Source organism: Hyaena hyaena, unplaced genomic scaffold (genome assembly GCF_003009895.1).
Source record: "Hyaena hyaena isolate Hyena2069 unplaced genomic scaffold, ASM300989v1 scaffold_435, whole genome shotgun sequence".
Classification (NCBI taxonomy): Eukaryota; Metazoa; Chordata; class Mammalia; order Carnivora; family Hyaenidae; genus Hyaena; species Hyaena hyaena.
In genome coordinates, this window is record NW_024081065.1 from 1,312,625 (window position 1) to 1,330,388 (window position 17,764).

At 34.0% G+C, this 17,764-nt stretch overlaps 1 protein-coding gene across 1 annotated transcript in view; it reads left to right on the forward strand.

Moving 5' to 3' along the window:
* Positions 1 to 17,764, forward strand: part of ERBB4 (erb-b2 receptor tyrosine kinase 4) — a 722,586-nt gene that overhangs the window by 501,954 nt on the left and 202,868 nt on the right. Inside the window, exon 20 of the mRNA XM_039252967.1 lies at positions 12,587 to 12,719. Within this exon, the coding sequence (XP_039108898.1) occupies positions 12,587 to 12,719 (133 nt within the window). The remainder of the gene's footprint in view (positions 1 to 12,586; positions 12,720 to 17,764) is intronic.

Genomic DNA, 17,764 nt, shown 5'->3' on the forward strand with positions numbered 1-17,764 from the left:
ATCAGCACAGAGTCCAACGTGGGGCTCGAACCCATAGACTGCGAGATCATGACCTGAGCTGAAGTAGGACGTTCAACCAACTGAGCCATGCAGGCACGTTTTAAATGCATTAAATATTTTTAAACATTCTTATTCCTGCAAATTATTGGTCTCAAAATGTTAGTAAAAATATAAAAATAAAACTAGATTGAAACAGCAGAATCCACCTTCATGATAGAAATCAAACAATATAAAATAAGTCTCTAGAAAAAAAAAGGAAAAAAGAAAAAAAATTATTGAATCATACATTTTGTCCTTTTCATGTTTAGCATTCCCAGGGAAAGTAAATTACTGAAAAAATCCAAAGAAAAAGACATTATGGTATCTGTGACTGTCTTTAGTTAAAAAAATAAAGATATTAATAAAATCAACACAGATATATATCTTGAAATTAGAGGAGAAATAAGTGTATACAGAAATTTTTTTAATTAATGTATTTATTTGAGGTGAGAGCACAGCCAGGGAAAGGGCAGAGAGAGAGTGGGGGAGAGAGTATCCCACGCAGGCTCCAAGCTGACAGTGCAGAGCCTGATGCATGGCTCAATCTCACGAACTGTAAGATCATGTCCTGAGCCAAAATCGAGTTGGATGCTATTGTATTAGGTTGTCCGATACAATAATTTGAAAGTAGGTTTAAGTGATGACAATACACTTGTATAAACTTTAGTACCTCAAATCCATAGAACCAGAAGAACTCAACACTACTCCCTTCCAAATGTTGTCCTTCTCCTGATTTTCCCATCATCAACCTTCCACCTACCGAAGTGTGGGACTCCTCCTTTGTCTCTTACGATTACTGAATTTGTACTTTTTATTATATCTACTGCTGTGATACTTTTCTGTCTTGTCCTCTATACTTCCGTATCTGCCCTTCATTGCCACTGCTGAGGACTATTAAAATAGTTATATAACTAGTCTTGAAAACATCTCATTTTTCACTCTTATCTACCTTACAACCCGTTGCCAGAACAATCTCTCTAACCAATTTTGTGTGTGTGATTTCACCTTTATTTTTCAATATGTGAAGTTTTAAAATATTACCTTTTATAAGCCTATTACTCATTTAAAAGGAGAAAAACTCTATAAATAATTTCTTTCTAAACATTTAACATTTTTGAGGTAGAATTGATATAAAGCATTATATTGATTTCCAGTGTACAACATAGTGATTTGATATTTGTATTACTGCAAAATGATCACTGCTATAGGTCTAGTTAACATCAGTAACCATATATAGTTACTAAATTGTTTCTTCTTACAATGAGATCTTTTAAGATTTACTTTTTGACAAGTTTCAAATATGCAGCACAGTATTATTAACTGTAATCATGCTGTGCATTAATCCCCATATCTATACATTTTATAACTGTAAGTTTATGCCTTTGACTCCTAACCCTTTACCCATTTTGCTTCCCCCAACCTTCTGCCCCTGGTAATTATCAATCTGTTTTCCGTATCTGTAAGCTTGTTTTGTGTTTTTTGTTTGTTTTAGTTTTAGAATCCACATATAAATGGGATTATGTGGTATTTGTCTTTCTCTGTCTTAGTTCACTCTGCATAATTCTTTCAAGATCCATCCAGTTGCTGTAAATGGCAAGATTTCATTCTTTTTTATGGCTGAATAATATTCCATTGTGTATATATATACCACATCTTCTTTATCCATTCATCTATTGATGGACACTTACAATATTTCTGTATCTTGGCTACTGTAAGTGATGCTACAAAAAACACAGAGGTGCATATATATTTTTGAATTTTTTTATTTTGGGGGGATAAATACACAGAAGTGAAATTACTTTATTATATGGTCTTTTCTCAACATTCTCATCAACACTTGTTATTTCTTGTCTTTTTGATAATTGTCATTCTAACTGATGTGACATGATATCTCACTGTGGTTTTAATTGGCATTTCCCTAATCATTAGTGATGTTGAACATCTTTCATGTTCCTATTGGCCTCGTCTATATCTTTTTTTGGAAAAAAGTCTATTTAGATTCTTTGCCTATTTTTTTTTCAACAGGAGCACTTGATTTACTTTTTAGAAACAAGGAAGTGATTTTTATTTTGAGAGAAAGAGACTGACCATACAAGTGGGGTAGGCGGCAGGGCACAAGGAATGGGAGAGAGGGAATCTTGAGCAGACTCCATGCCCAGCACAGAGCCTGATATTTGGTTCAGTTTCACAACATGAAATCATGACCTGAGCCAAAATCAAGAGTTGGATGCTTAGCCAACTGAGCCACCAGGCATCCCCCTCTGTTTTTTTACTTGTTTTTTTTTTTTTAAATTGAGTTGCATTAATTCTTCACATTTTAGTTATTAACTCATTATCAGCTATGATTTGCATATATTTTCTCTCATTCAGTAAGTTGCCTTTTTATTTTTCCCCCTGTGGTTTCCTTTGCTGTGCAGAAGCTTTTAAGTTTGATCTAGGTCCATTGGTGATTTTTGCTTTTGTTGCCTTTGTTGTTGGTGTCAAATCCAAAATATCATTGTCAAGACCTATGTCAAGGAGTTCACACCCGTTTTTGTTTCATTTTGTTTTCTAGAAGTTTTATGGTTTCAGTTCTCTTACATTCAAGTCTGTATTCCAGAGTTATTTTTTTTTGTGTATGATGTAAGAAAGTGGTCCAGTTTCATTCGTTTGCATGTAGTTGTCCAGTTTTTTCCCACATCATTTATTGAAAAGATTGCCCTTTCCCCATTTTATATTCTTGGCTCCTTTGTTATAAATTAATGGGCCATATATGCATGGGTTTATTTCTGAACACTCTTATGTTCTATTGATGTAATAAACTCATATAATCATATGTTAATGGAAACAGACACAGCTTTGAAGCAAAACATGCCAAGATTCAAATTCTGACTATCAACTCAGAATGCTTTCGACCTTAGGCAAGTCATGTAACCTACCTCAGATTCATCACACATAATCCATTATGTTGGAAGAACTATTTGACATAGCACACATAAACCACCTAGTAAAAGTAGCTTTGTTATTTAATTATGCAGGAAATGTTCAATGACCCTACATGGATAACCCAAATCCTGACATCTTCCCCATCTCACTCCATCAAAATGTTAAGAACTTTTCAAGGCTGCCAACTCCTCTGAGAATATTTGGAGATCCCCTCAGAGGGGAATAAGGCTGCCAGCAGGGCAAAAAAGGTAGAAAACATTTCATCTAAATTAAAAGGAGTAATATGTCTTAAGAAAGACGTTTTCTTACTTCCTCTTTCTGTTTTTTGTTTTTGTTTTTTTTTTAAAGAGTTTTGGTCTAGGGCAAGAATTGGGATGTCTAAAAAAAAACATAGTAAATTATTATTAAGATGCTTTATGTACAAAATTCTATATAAAGAACAAGACAAATCATTACTTTAAAAATGGTTTGTGGGGCACCTGGGTGGCTCCCTTGTTTAAGCGTCGACTTTGGCTCAGGTCATGATTTCAGATCTTGTGAGTTGAACCTTGCATCGGGCTCTCTGCTCAGCACAAGTCCATTTTGGATCCTTTGTGCCTCTCCACCCCCACTTGCATTCTGTCTCTCTCAAAATAAGTACAATTTAAAAAATTGGTTTGTAACTTCTCTGAAAATGGAACTGCTTTAAATTTTTTTTTAACATTTGTTTATTTTTGAGGACAGAGAGAGAAAGAGTGCAGGTGGAGGAGAGGCAGAGAGAGGGAGCTACAGAATCAGAAGAAGGCTCCAGGCTCTGGTCTATCAGCACAGAGCCTGATCTGGGCCTCAAACTCACTAACTGTGAGATCATGCCCTAAGCCAAAGTCAGAGGCTTTACCAACTTAGACACCCAGGCACCCCAAAATGAGACTCTTTTAATCTGTATTATGTAATTGTGCACAATAAAACTGACACAAATGTACTGCATAGTGCTTTGATCGATAAAGACAGATGCAATTTAGCAATAGAATATAATCTCTGTTAGCAATATAGGTATCTGCAGTTACAGTCTTAGAATGAATGGAGATTTTGAGGTGAAGAAAAATCTTAACATATGAATACATAGAATGGTGCCTACCCTCCCCCCTTTCCTTTATAGTTGTGTTTATGTGCCATTATCTGCTCTATTACAAAACTACTAAATCCCTTATCATGATAAACAATTTTTTTAATGTGGCTCTCCTTGCCCTAGGCAGTAACTCTTAAAATACCTTCTGGGGAATTTCGATGTTTCTTAGTGTTTCAAGGTCTCCTGTTTCACATCTCAACCTCTTTGGGGAAGACTGCACAGAGTATCACTGCTGTAGGCACAGACACTAGAATGATAGATACGGCTGGTCTTTGCTTTTCTTAAAGGAAATCCAGTGTTTTTAAGCCAAAAACTCCTCTTAACTGTTTTCTCAACGAGAAAATAAAATGAAGTTAAGTAAAAAATAATATCACTTATAAATTTCAGTAAAGACATAAAGGATTTAATAAACAGAACTCACAATGAACATAACAATGCAGATAAAATGATAGTCCATCAAAATTACAATAGTAAGATATAACTAAATATAAAATCAAGAGTCTCTTAACCCTTAAGTAAATTTATATACATTTTCAATTATCTACTTTCAAAGAGATATTGAAGGAAAATCTGATGAATTGTATATCTGCCTTAAAAAACACTTCTAATGAATCAACTTTGGAAAATGAGACAACATAATATAGCTGAAAAATTAATGGACTTCAGAGCACAAGATGTAAAATGTTAGCATTACTGTTATATTTGATCTTATCTAGGTGTCTCTCGTTTTCTGAGTCTGTTTCTTCATATTTTATATGAGGCTTATAAGATCTACATTGTATAGTTATTATGAAAATGTACAGTGTATGTTAAATATATGTACAACTATTATTAGAACAAAAAGTTTTTAATCAGTTTATTTATTTTTTTAATTTAAGGACCAAATAAATCTCTGATTTACCTCTACAAAAGGAAATGTTTTCTATCAGGATAAACTGTCTTTAATATTTCCATTTCTATTAGATTGTTTCCCATTGAAAATGAAGTGAATTGTTAGTGACATTCTGTATGCTATAAAACTCATGAATACCTGAGGGCAGTCAAATTTTATGTTACCCTTATTTGAGCAGAACTTTTACTATGTTTAAGCTGTTTACCTAAGTAATAAAATATTTAAAATGTTATTTTCACACTTATATTCCTTATCTTAGTTGGCAACTGATTCTAAGAGTTTCCTTCAATAAAGAGTCAACATTTTTTTTTAAATTAAGGAATCAACATACTTTTTTTTTTTTTTAATGTTTTTAATTTATTTCTAGGAGAGAGAGAGAGAGACAGCGTGAGCAGGGGAGGGTCAGAGAGAGAGGGAGTCACAGGCTGAAACAGGCTCCAGGCTCCGAGCTGGCAGTCAGCACAGAGCCCGAAGTGGGGCTCGAACCCACGAACCGCGAGATCGTGACCTAAGTGAAAGTCGGACGCTCAACCGACTAAGCCACCCAGGCGCCCCGGAATCAACATACTTTTGATCAACTATATTTTTCTTATAGCAAGAGCAAATTAGGAAACATGGAGCACATTGCTGAGGATACATTTAACCTCTGGTTCATGGCAGGCTCATGCTTTTATCTGATGACCACTATAAGATTTTCAGAAGGAAGACTGGGTACAGGATGATAGTCAATATTACATGATTATATTTTTAAAAGAAAATAGCTGAAGCTACCTAATTATATGTTTTAAGGAAAATACAAGGTTGCAGAGAATCATAACATCTGACCCTAATTTATGAAACATCCATTTAAATTACATATGTGATTACTACAGGCAAAATTAATTTACCTTCCTAAGAAGTAAATCTGTTAATACCCTCTTATATGAATGTGTGTTAGTATACACACACACAATGTTTACACTCACACACATTATATATGTGTTATATATAAAGACTTGTTATTTTAAGGTACCCTAGTTACTCTAAATTGGTCTACAGTTAAGATAAGCATTTGAGGGGTGCCTGTGTGGCTCAGTCAGTTAAGCATTCGACTTCAGGTCGAATGACTCAGGTCGTGATCTCGTGGTTTGTGGGTTCTAGCCCTTCATCCGGCTCTGTGCTGACAGCTCAGAGCCTGGAGCCTGCTTGGGATTCTGTGTCTCCCTCTCTGTCTCTCTGCCCCTTCCCCCACTCATGCTCTGTTTCTCTCTGTCTCAATAAGAAATAAACATTAAAATTTTTTTAAAAAGTTAAGTATTTGATTTACCACTCACACAAGCCCGCTTTTGAGAATCAGTGGGATACTATTGATATTTAAACTAGCACAAATATAAATTGTCCTGGCCAAAGTGAGGCATATGATTTTATTTAATTTTTAAGTTTTATTTATTTGGCAGAATCTAGAGGCAAAGTCATTGGATCTCAGAAATCTAAGAAAGACTAGATAGTTCTCTGCCATGTTTATTTTTTATTACCATATGTGAAGAATATATTTATGTCTACTTAAGCTGAGTTATTTGACAGAAGAACTACACTCACAACAGGCAGACACATAACTAAAACTCAGATTGGTCTGACTGTAAAACCTCTTTCCAGCATAATATGCCACTCTAAGGAAAAAGCATGTAGATTTGAAACGTAAACAAAATATAATAATGTTAGAGACACTATTTTACCATTTTATTTAAAATTTATTATACACAAATACCTTGTTAAAATTATCTGACTAGCCTGTTGTTAGTTTATTTTTATCTCCTATGTAAATTTTTAAAAATTCTATTTAATCTGTAGTGCCCATAAATAGTAAACCCACTCTTAAGTCTGATCCAGTGAATCTTGAGACCCATCTCCAAAACATTTAATTTAATGTAGAAGTTTCAAAGTGTAGCTCACTGATTTAAAGTCATATTGTTCGTTGTAAATTGTACCATCAGTGTTTTATAGAACTTTAGGTTTTTTCCCTTATCTATATTGAAAATTATTCTGTATTCTAGAAAAAAGAAAAATAAGCCTATATCATAAAAGTAAAATCCTTTTATTTGGTGAAATACCTATGAAAGAATCTTATAGATTTAGCATTCTTCACAATGACTATATTAGTCAAAATAACTAAATTTACAAACTAAATTAACTAAGTTTACAGTTTTAAAGAACAATATTGCTGTATATTTTTAGGAGTATAGCCCACCCTTGATATTAAATGAAAAATGATATAATAGTTTAAGAGCCATTGAATTTTATTTTTTTTTTAATTTTTTTTAATGTTTTATTTATTTCTAGGAGAGAGAGAGACAGCGTGAGCAGGGGAGGGTCAGAGAGAGAGGGAGTCACAGACTCTGAAACAGGCTCCAGGCTCCGAGCTGGCAGTCAGCACAGAGCCCGACGCGGGGCTCGAACCCACGAACCGCGAGATCATGACCTAAGCGAAAGTCGGACGCTTAACCGACTAAGCCACCCAGGCGCCCCATAGAGCCATTGAATTTTAATCAAAAATTATATTCACTATATTATATTACTACATTTTTTTTTCTGACCTGATCTGGAAAGAAACAGATCAATGAAGGAGAAATATTTGGATGTTTATAAAAACAAATTTCATATATTCTCTCACATATTATATACTCCAGTGAGGAATAACATGATTCAAATATAACAATAAATTATAAGAATGTATCTTATTATGTGAATAATATAGTTTTGGGAGGCACTACTCTTTTATAGATAACTGTTTAAAAGAGATAATTGCAGGGGCGCCTGGGTGGCTTAGTCGGTTAAGCGTCCGACTTTCACTTAGGTCATGATCTCGCGGTTCGTGGGTTCGGGCCCCGCGTCAGGCTCTGTGCTGACTGCCAGCTCAGACCCTGGAGCCTGTTTCAGTCTATGACCCCCTCTCTCTCTGGCCCTCCCCTGCTCACGCTGTCTCTCTCTCTCCTAGAAATAAAAAAAAATTAAAAAAAAAAACATTAAAAAAATAAAAATAAAAAAATAAAACAGATAATTGCATTCAAAGCAATAGAATATAATACACTACGTTGTCTCTGAACTTCTAAATGAAATTATGAAAGCCAAATTATATGCTTTAAATAAATGAGCCAAGTTCATTTGTGATTCAAAATCTTTATTATATTAGTCTTTATTAGTAGTGGGGGAATGTCTGTTTCATTATAGTATTTCCGAATCACAAAATAAGGTAAATTATCATTTGATTACATCCTTTTATTTATTTTTTAATTAGTTTTTTAACATTTATTTATTTTTTAGAGACAGAGACAGAGCATGAGCAGAGGAGGGTCAGAGAAAGACAGATGCACAAAACTCAAAGCAGGCTCCAGGCTTTGAGCTGTCAGAGCTCCAATGAGGGCCTTGAACCCATGGACTGTGAGATCATGACCTGAGCCAAAGTCTGAAGCTTAACTGACTGAGCCACCCAGACGCCCCCAATTATATCCTTTTAATCTAAGCTTGCAGTTGGCACTTGAAGTGTCCTTTTATACTTTAGGGGTCCCATAAATTTTTAATATACACGCAAATGACAACAAACAATACTCATGTTACAGATAATGGATGGCAGAATATTCTGGATCCCTTGGCGTGTGACCCTTATGATCTTGTGCATAGTGTCATATCTCCACCTTTTAAGATGCTGCTTTGACTCACATGTGAAAGAAAGCACTGTCTTTCAGAAATATGGCTTAGTTGGTAATAGCCAGCCTTATACCTAGAAAGGATATACAGCAATTAAAGCAACTTATGTAGCTATATCCTCTTTATCCAAAGGGTTCTCATAAAGAGTTGAAGCATTAAGTCTTAGGGAAAAATGGGCATCTATCCTATACCTACAAATATCTAGGGTTCATCAGAATTGGAGGGAGTAGGAAATATGTAAATAATATTAACTTTACAAATTAGCTTTGTCTTGTGAAACATAATGTTAATTATTCAAAACATAGTGAGTGGGAAATGTCTCAGACACATTAAACAAAAATGAATGGTACTATGTGCAGAACTTACATTGTAAAAGTGGACAGGGGATAGCAAAATCAAGTCTTAATTTAAAAAAATACAAAGTAAACAGTAAAGGAAAAAAAACAAGCCCATTATTATGAAATTAAACTTTTAGACAATTTTCATTTCTCTGTATTTTTGTTAAATTTAACAAACTTGTATATCCAAAGAAAAATACATTGTATAAAATTTAAAAATCCCATTAGTAAAAATACAAAATAAAAGCACTATAATCATACTATCCAAAGACAAGAACAGTTTAGTGTCTCATTGGATATCACTCTAGACTTTTTACACACACACACACACACACACACACACACACGTGAATGGATTAATTTAAGTTCTACTTGTTTGCAGAACAAATTTATAACCCGATCTTATAAAATTTCTGGCCTATATCTTTTCATGGCTAAACATTTTATATCTTATCTACTACCTAATCAATCCATAATCAAACTTCTCAAGTTTACTAAAAACTGTCTATAGAAATTGTTGCCAAAACTAAGGTTCACTCCAGGATTGCATTTCACATCTTGTTGTTATGACTAGTAAGTCTTTATAATCAAAACAGTATCTTTTTTTTCCCCTAGTCACTTACCAAAGAGAACATGCAAGTTGTCTTAAAGAATATTCCCCCTTTCTCAGTTGAACAGTTGCTTACTTGTGGTTTATGATTTATTTTTCAAGAGTAACTTCTAAAATATGAAGGATTTGACTACCTAAAATGTCCAACAAAATATCTATGTAAGATTTTAAGGTATAGGAACTAGTCCTTCTTCAAGTTTTTACCACTGCCTTTCCTGCAGAGTGGTAAGAAAGAAAAAAGGTAAAGAAAGGCAAATCAACCAAGGAACTACTGTGAGAATATTAAATGTAAATGCTAATAAGAAATACATAAAAATTATTGTCTATTGTGTATTTGAGTGTTTTGTGTTTATTGCCATGACCAAGCTAAGTAGTAATGACACGCAATTAATATCCATCCAAATTAGATGAAAAGAATGGAAGCAGAGGTCTTATTTTGTTCTACTAAGTGATTCTTCTTGGGCCACCTGGGTGGTTTAGTGTATTAAGTGTCAGACTCTTGGTTTCTGATGGTGAGATTGAGCCCTGCAGGCTCCGTGCTGAAAGTTTAGAGCTTAATTGGGGTTCTCTATCTCTCCCTCTCTGTTCCCCTCCCCTAGTTGCACTTTCTCTCTCAAAATAAATAAACTTAAAAAAGAAATGATTTGGGGCGCCTGGGTGGCTTAGTCGGTTAAGCGTCCGACTTTCGCTTAGGTCATGATCTCGCGGTACGTGGGTTCGAGCCCCGCGTCGGGCTCTGTGCTGACTGCCAGCTCAGAGCCTGGAGCCTGTTTCGGTCTGTGACTCCCTCTCTCTCTGACCCTCCCCTGCTCACGCTGTCTCTCTCTCTCTCCTCTATAAATAAATAAAACGTTAAAAAAAATTAAAAAAAAGAAATGATTCTTCTTAAAATGGAAAACAACAAAATAAAACATTTTATGTTAATTTACAGTGACATTGACATCTATTTTCATAAATTCATGCCACTTATTCTTTTGCAGAATTGATAAGTAGAAGAAATTTAGAGTTTAGTTCAAATCTACAATTAACAAAATGTTGAGCACTATTGCCAGTCATACATAAATACTTTGCAATAAAAATATTGGACAGAAGAAACAAAAATACAACCCTTTGTGTAGTAATGGCTTTTTCAGGGATATGTGAAACACTTGAGCTAGAAATTATGCCTTGGACTGAGATCTTAAAATGTTTTCTGAGATACATATTTAACTGCCATGCTCAAAAATATGATCTTACACATGCCAAAACACATCACAATGATGAGTTTGTGTCCATACTACAGTTTAATTTTCTCAGCATAGATTTTTATATCTTTATAAAATTCATTTAGGAAAATCTAGTTGAATTATAGCAACATTTCAGTATGCTATAGTACTTTCAGCTGTCAGGAAACAACCTTTAGGATGAAATACTTCTTAAAGTTTTTCTGTAGTTTTATACAGCAATATGACAGTCATAATCTTTAAAAGACATGGCCTCATTTATAGAAGTTACACAGATTTTTTAAAGAGCACTTTAAAATTTTAAAATTTTATTTAGCATCATCTGCTATCATTATTTCTGATGTGTCTTTGAGCAAAAGTTTATTTTGCAACAGCAAGTAGTTTTTTTTTTTCCTAAAAGAATGTAGCTGTATAGAGTAGATTCTTCTGAAAATAGGAATATAAGGTATAAAATACTTTACTATGGAAAGCATGGACATTCAGGGAGTATCTATCACAGCTTCTTGGTCACATATGCATTAGGTAATACCTATATGTTTTTACTCTGGGCTATTTACTATGACATATAAAATTAATATATTTCAGGGCTCTGACCACAGAAAGCTCATAGATACTACTCTACTCTAGAACAAGAAGTTAAGATCATAAATATTACTTTTCAAGCAAGGAAAAAAATTTACATTAGAAAACAATAAGTGATCACTTTCAAAATTATATCTTAGCTAATAATATATTAAAGAAACAATTTAAAAAGAAAAATCTCTTCTAATTCTTTCTAATTTCATCTTCCTATTTATACCTTTTAATGCAATACTTAATGTGTAGACCTTTACTGTGTGTATATGATGCTTAGGCACACTTTTTTGATAATAATACTTCTGTCCTTATAACTTTGAAAACCCATCTGACTCAATTCTTTATTTTTCCCTGCTCTATATCCTACCAAAGTTGCCTACCAGAGTTTGAAACAGCACTTTTGTTAATACATCTCTCTTATCAGTACCATCATGCTCCAGAACTGTGGGGTTCATATATCTCCAGACCACTCATTTTTGCTGTAGAGCAGTAGTTCTCAAGAGGCAGTGATTTGGGCAGACATTTGACAGTATCTAGAGAAACTGTCATGACTCAAGAATGTGGGTGCTACTGTCCTCTAGTGGATGGAGGCCAAGGATATTGATAAACATTCTAAAATGCATGAGACAGTCCCCTGCTACAAATAAGTATCCAGCCCAAAATGTCAATAGTGCCACTGTTGAGAAAGTCTGCTTTAGAGAAAATGTTGAAAATATCATTATATACCACAACAATATTATTAAAATATATTTCTATTTATTTATAGATACAAGTAAAATTAAAACAATTTAAAATGCTTATATATCAATATTTTGGCATATGTTCTTCATACTGTTACTAAGTGTAATATATATATATATACATATATATGCTTATATATATGTATATATATTATTTTTATTATTTTTGTTTTTATTTCGTCAAGTGGCATGTTGTGGCTGCTTATCTACAAAGATTAGTTGTCTGTGCATGGTTTATTATTTAAAAAACAAAGCAAAACAAAAAACGGGAATAGTTTTTATCATGAGAAAAATTTTGTGACAGCTTTAATGCATTTTTTTTTTTTTTTGTATTTCTTCTAACTGACTAGATTTGTGGTGTGTGGATAATGTATCGCACAACCACTCTTTTTCTTCCTCTGTCTTGTCTCTCCTCTTATTTGTTATTTTCCTGTTCTCTTCTGATTGGCAGAACTCCTCTAATTGCAGCCGGGGTCATTGGCGGACTCTTCATCCTGGTCATCGTAGGTCTAACATTTGCAGTTTATGTTAGAAGGAAGAGCATCAAAAAGAAAAGAGCCCTGAGAAGATTTCTGGAAACAGAGGTGAGGTGTTTATTTCCTCTCTGCATGTGTTTAGGGCTTTTCATTAGTTTTAGAAGGTTTAGATGATACTCAGTTTTTTTAATCCAAGTGAAATGCTGTTCAGTTTCCTGCCAAGGGCTTAGAGTTCATACTATATTATATACAAAGTTGATGAAAAGTCAGAGTATATAGGAAAAGTAGTCAAGGCAGTTTCATGGCTTAAAAAGGACAAATACCAAGGGGCAAAGCTATTATCTTTTTGAACAACAGATCTTATTGAAAAGACATATCTGTTTCTTTTGGGAGAGGAATTCCAGAGGCAAGTTCTAGGATATTACAGTAGCAGAACTAGAAAATATCTGGGTGGAGAATATCTCAACAGCAGAACTAGAAAAATGTTAGAGAGAATTTTTCTGGTTGAAAATAAAGCCAGAAAGGCAAGCAATTTATGCTTTAATTAGGGTCATTAAATTGATAGCCACTGTTCCCACTATCCCAGCAGTAAAAAGCTGAGCTTACAGGATAAAGCTTAGTATTGTAATCACACAGACCTTACCACACAGTTTATGGGAATCATTTAATATTATGCATGTTAGTTGTTGTGAAAATTCAAAATACCCACAAATTATTATAATTTCTTTTACATTGCCACACTGAGTTCTCTAGCATACAAGATGGTAGTTTTCACTGTACAGGTTACAGGGGAAAAACAATTGCAGAAAACTATGCATTTCCAGATCCTTCTCAACTTGCATCTTACTTCTTTCTCCTGATACACACAACCCTGGCTGTCTGAAAAACTCAGAGCAATTCTGTTCTAGCCTTCCCTGGGTCTGTTTTCTTGCTCATTGTCAGTGTGACAGTCTGACTTTTTCTCTTACCACTGACAGAAATGAGAATATTCATTTATAAATTTTGCAAACTTATAGTGAATAAAATTTTAGCTCTCTCATCATGTGAAATGTTCAAGTGCCTCCAGTTACCCAGAGGAAAGAATTTCTAATTGGAGTTGTCTATCTAAACTTCAAATGGTTTGTCTCATCGATAGAGATATTTAAGCATAAGATAGGTAGTCAATTACATACATGAGAAAAAATAGTAGTAACTCTTACTTGAGCTGGATGTTTGCAAATATATCAACTTCATCATTTTTCAACCCTGCGCATCAATACAAGTTTGGACACAACACATGTGCTGTGCTTATTTTCAGTTTAGCTAGGATGATGTAGGCAGATAGAATTCTCCCACATGGCCAGCTTGGGGCAGCTGTAGAGAGGATTGTAAAAAGTGAAGTAAATTAGAGTTGGAGAGGAGCTGAGGGCTTGGAACAGCAGTGGCTATTTAGGTGACTGTATACATAGAAAAGAAATTCTGTCCCTTAACCACAAGGAGAAAAGGCTCATTGCTACAAAAATAATTGTTTTGTGTATTTTCTTTTTTTAATATGGTGCTTTCTAAGAATGTCCTTTAAATTGGTATTTCATTACTAAATAAACATATACTGATTAGTTTTATAAGCAGATTCTATTTTTTTTTAAAGTTATTGCTTAGCACTAAATTAGATAATTGAAGAATTCCCATCTTTCTCTCAGGAAGAGTAAATAACTATGATTTTCTGTCATCTAAATAGAAGAGGAGTTCTTAAGAGGATCAACTCAAATCCTTAACTACTGAAGCTAAAAATCTGTCTCAGATGTGAAACACTTGTTAAGGCATGATATATTGTTAGAATGTACTTAGAGTAAATATGCTTTTCCAAAATGGTTTCGCTCCAGATTGTCTGTCTTCTGTTACATGAATAAAAGTAGAAAATGTTTTTTTTTATTTAGCATACACTTACTAAGATGCACTGTAAGCTTGATGCTTTGATAGATACTGTGATTAAAAAGTGTTAATGGGACATGATCCTATCCCTTGAAGAGTGACAGATTCAGAGCCTACAATGTGGCAGGAAATGTTCCAAAGTTTTTAGCTATGTTACATCCTATTTCATCTTTTGACAATCTTCAAAGATAATTATTGCCGTACCTATGTCACATGTGTGAAATGAGGGGTAAGGAGGGGGTAAATTGCTTTGTAATCCTGCAAGTGGCAGTACTAATGTATAAAACCTACAAATTTAAACTTGACCCTCTTTTTTGCCATATTGGGATGCAAAATAAAACAATGCCTCTTTTAGAGGCATCATGTGCAAACTCCTGGAAAAATGTGTTTGTAAAACTTTTTAAGTGACATCTAAGAAAATTGCAGAAGACTAACATTTCAGGTAGAATTGTGAAGTTCTCAAAACATGAAATTAAGGTAATATCATGGGACAAAGCATCTATTTTAAAGATATTTACCCATAGTGCTGAAATTTAGTCCCCAATCTTCCATATGATTTTATATAAGTTGTTACATGATTTAAAAAGATAACCTACTAACCAAATTCTGCACAGCAAAGTTGGATTCAAATAAAGGACATTCACTAAAGGCAATTCTTCTTCTAGTTTTTCAAAGAATTTTGTAATTCATTCTAAGATTTATTTTATGTGAGTTGAATGCAGTTATATGCATTTTTTAAATGTAATTTTGAAAATGGGATAGAAGCACATTTGTTGTCAAATTTTAGAGAATGGCCTAAATTTATTGATAATTTTTATCATCTTCTCCAAGTTTTTGCTAATTTTCATTACACTTACCTACACTCAAGTTTCTGTTCAGCTATTGAAATAGACCATGATGTTCACAGAAGCATAATAAAAACCAAGCCAGAGAGGGTCAGGATGCACTCAGTATTGTAAACAGACCTTGTGAACTACTGTGATGGTTTTCAAGACAATTTGAGTAGGCAATGCTTTTAATTATTTCCTTATGCTGAGAAAGAACCAGCTGTTTGTCTGAGTTTAAAGATTAGTTCTTTAACTTAGCTTAAAAAAAAAAAAAAAGAAACTTCTATTTCTCTCACTTGCTTTTTTACTCAAGCATAGATAAAAACCTAAAATGTTACCATAGGATATAGACTTTTGGTACCCAGAGTCAATCTCACAGTTTTTTTGTTTCTTTGTTTTGTTTTTATTTCCCTTCACATAGGCAATAAGTTGGCGCATTGCTCACATAACTTTTCCCTCCTTGCTCATCTCCTCTGGCTGAATGGCAGCTAAACTGAACAGATAAAATTAGCTGTATTTATGCCATCTGGCCACACCCAGCCCACTTTACAATCTGGTGTTTCCCACCCTAATCTCATCCTGCAGACCTGTCTCACCCTTGTTGCATTCTGCTTTCTGTCTTCCTCTTTCTCCTTGATGCTGTGTCCAAACTGTTCTTAGCATTGGTAGTACCCTCCTCCATGTCAATGCATTGTATTATCTCAAGACCAATTTTAAAGTGTACCTCCTCCAGGAAGCCAAAACTAGCAAAGCATAGTTTTGGTTTTCTTCTTCAATATTACTTTGGCTATTCGGGGTCTTTTGTGGTTCCATACAAATTTTAGGATTGTTTGTTCTAGCTTTGAGAAGAATGCTGGTGCAAGTTTGATTGGGATTGTGTTGAATGTGTAGATTGCTTTGGGTAGTATTGACATTTTAAAAATATTTATTCTTCCAAACCATGAGCATGGAATGTTTTTCCATTTCTTTGTGTCTTCTTTAATTTCCTTCATAAGTTTTCTATAGTTTTCAACATACAGATCTTTTACATCTTTGGCTAGGTTTATTCCTAGGTATTTTATGGTTTTTGGTGTAATTGTGAATGGGATCAGTTTCTTGATTTTTCTTTCTGTTGCTTCACTATTGGTGTATAAAAATGCAACTGATTTCTGTACCTTGATTTTGTACCCTGTGACTTTGCTGAATTCATGGATCAGTTCTAGCAGACTTTTGTTGGAGTCTGTTGGGTTTTCTATGTAGAGTATCATGTTGTCTGCTAAAAGTGAAAGTTTGACTTCCACTTTGCCAATTCTAATGCCTTTTATTTCATTTTGTTGTCTGATTGCTGATGCTAGGACTTCCAACATTATTTTAAACAACAGTGGTAAGAGTGGATATCCCTGTGTGTTCCTGATCTCAGGAGGAAATCTCTCAGTTTTTCCCCATTGAGGATGATATTAGCTGTGGGGTTTTCATATATGGCTTTTAAGATATTTACATTTATTCCTTCTATCCCAACTTTCTCGAGGGTTTTTATTAAGAAAGGATGCTGTATTTTGTCAAATGCTTTTTCTGCATCTGTTGACAAGATCATATAGCTCTCATCTTTTCTTTTGTTAACATGGTGTAGAATATTGATTGATTTGTTAATATAGAACCAGCCCTGCAACCCAGGAATGAATCCCACTTGATTGTGGTGAATAATTCTTTTTATGTGCTGTTGCATTTGATTTGCTATTATCTTGTTGAGAATTTTTGCATATATATTCATCAGGGATATTGGTCTGTAGTTCTCTCTCTCTCTCTCTCTCTCTTTTTTTTTTTTTTTTGCTGGGTCTCTGTCTAGTTTGGGAATCAAAGTAATGCTTGCTTCATAGAATGAGTCCAGAAGTTTTCCTTCCATTTCTATATATGGAATACCTTCAAAAAGATAGGTATTAACTCTGTTTTGAATGTCTGGTAGGATTCTCCAGGGAAGCCATCTGGTCCCGGATTCTTATTTTTGTGGGGGAGGGGATTTTTGATAACTAATTCAATTTCTTCACTAGTTATGTGTCTATTCAAAGTTTCTATTTCTTCCTGTTTGAGTTTTGGTAGTGAGTGGGTGTTTAAGAATTTGTCCATTTCTTCTAGGTTGTTCAGTTTGTTGGCATATAATTTTTCATAGTATTCCCTGATAATTGCTTGTATTTCTGAGGGATTGGTAGTAATAAATCCATTTCATTTATGATTTTATCTATTTGGGTCCTCTCTCTTTTCTTTTTGAGAATCCTGGTAGAGGTTTACAATTTTGTTTATTTTTTCAAAAAATCTCTTGATTTCATTGATCTGATCTACTGGGGGATTTTGTTGTTGTTGTTTTGTTTGTTTGTTTGTTTGTTTTGGATTCTATATTGTTTATTTCTGCCCTGATCTTTATTATTTCTCTTCTGCTGG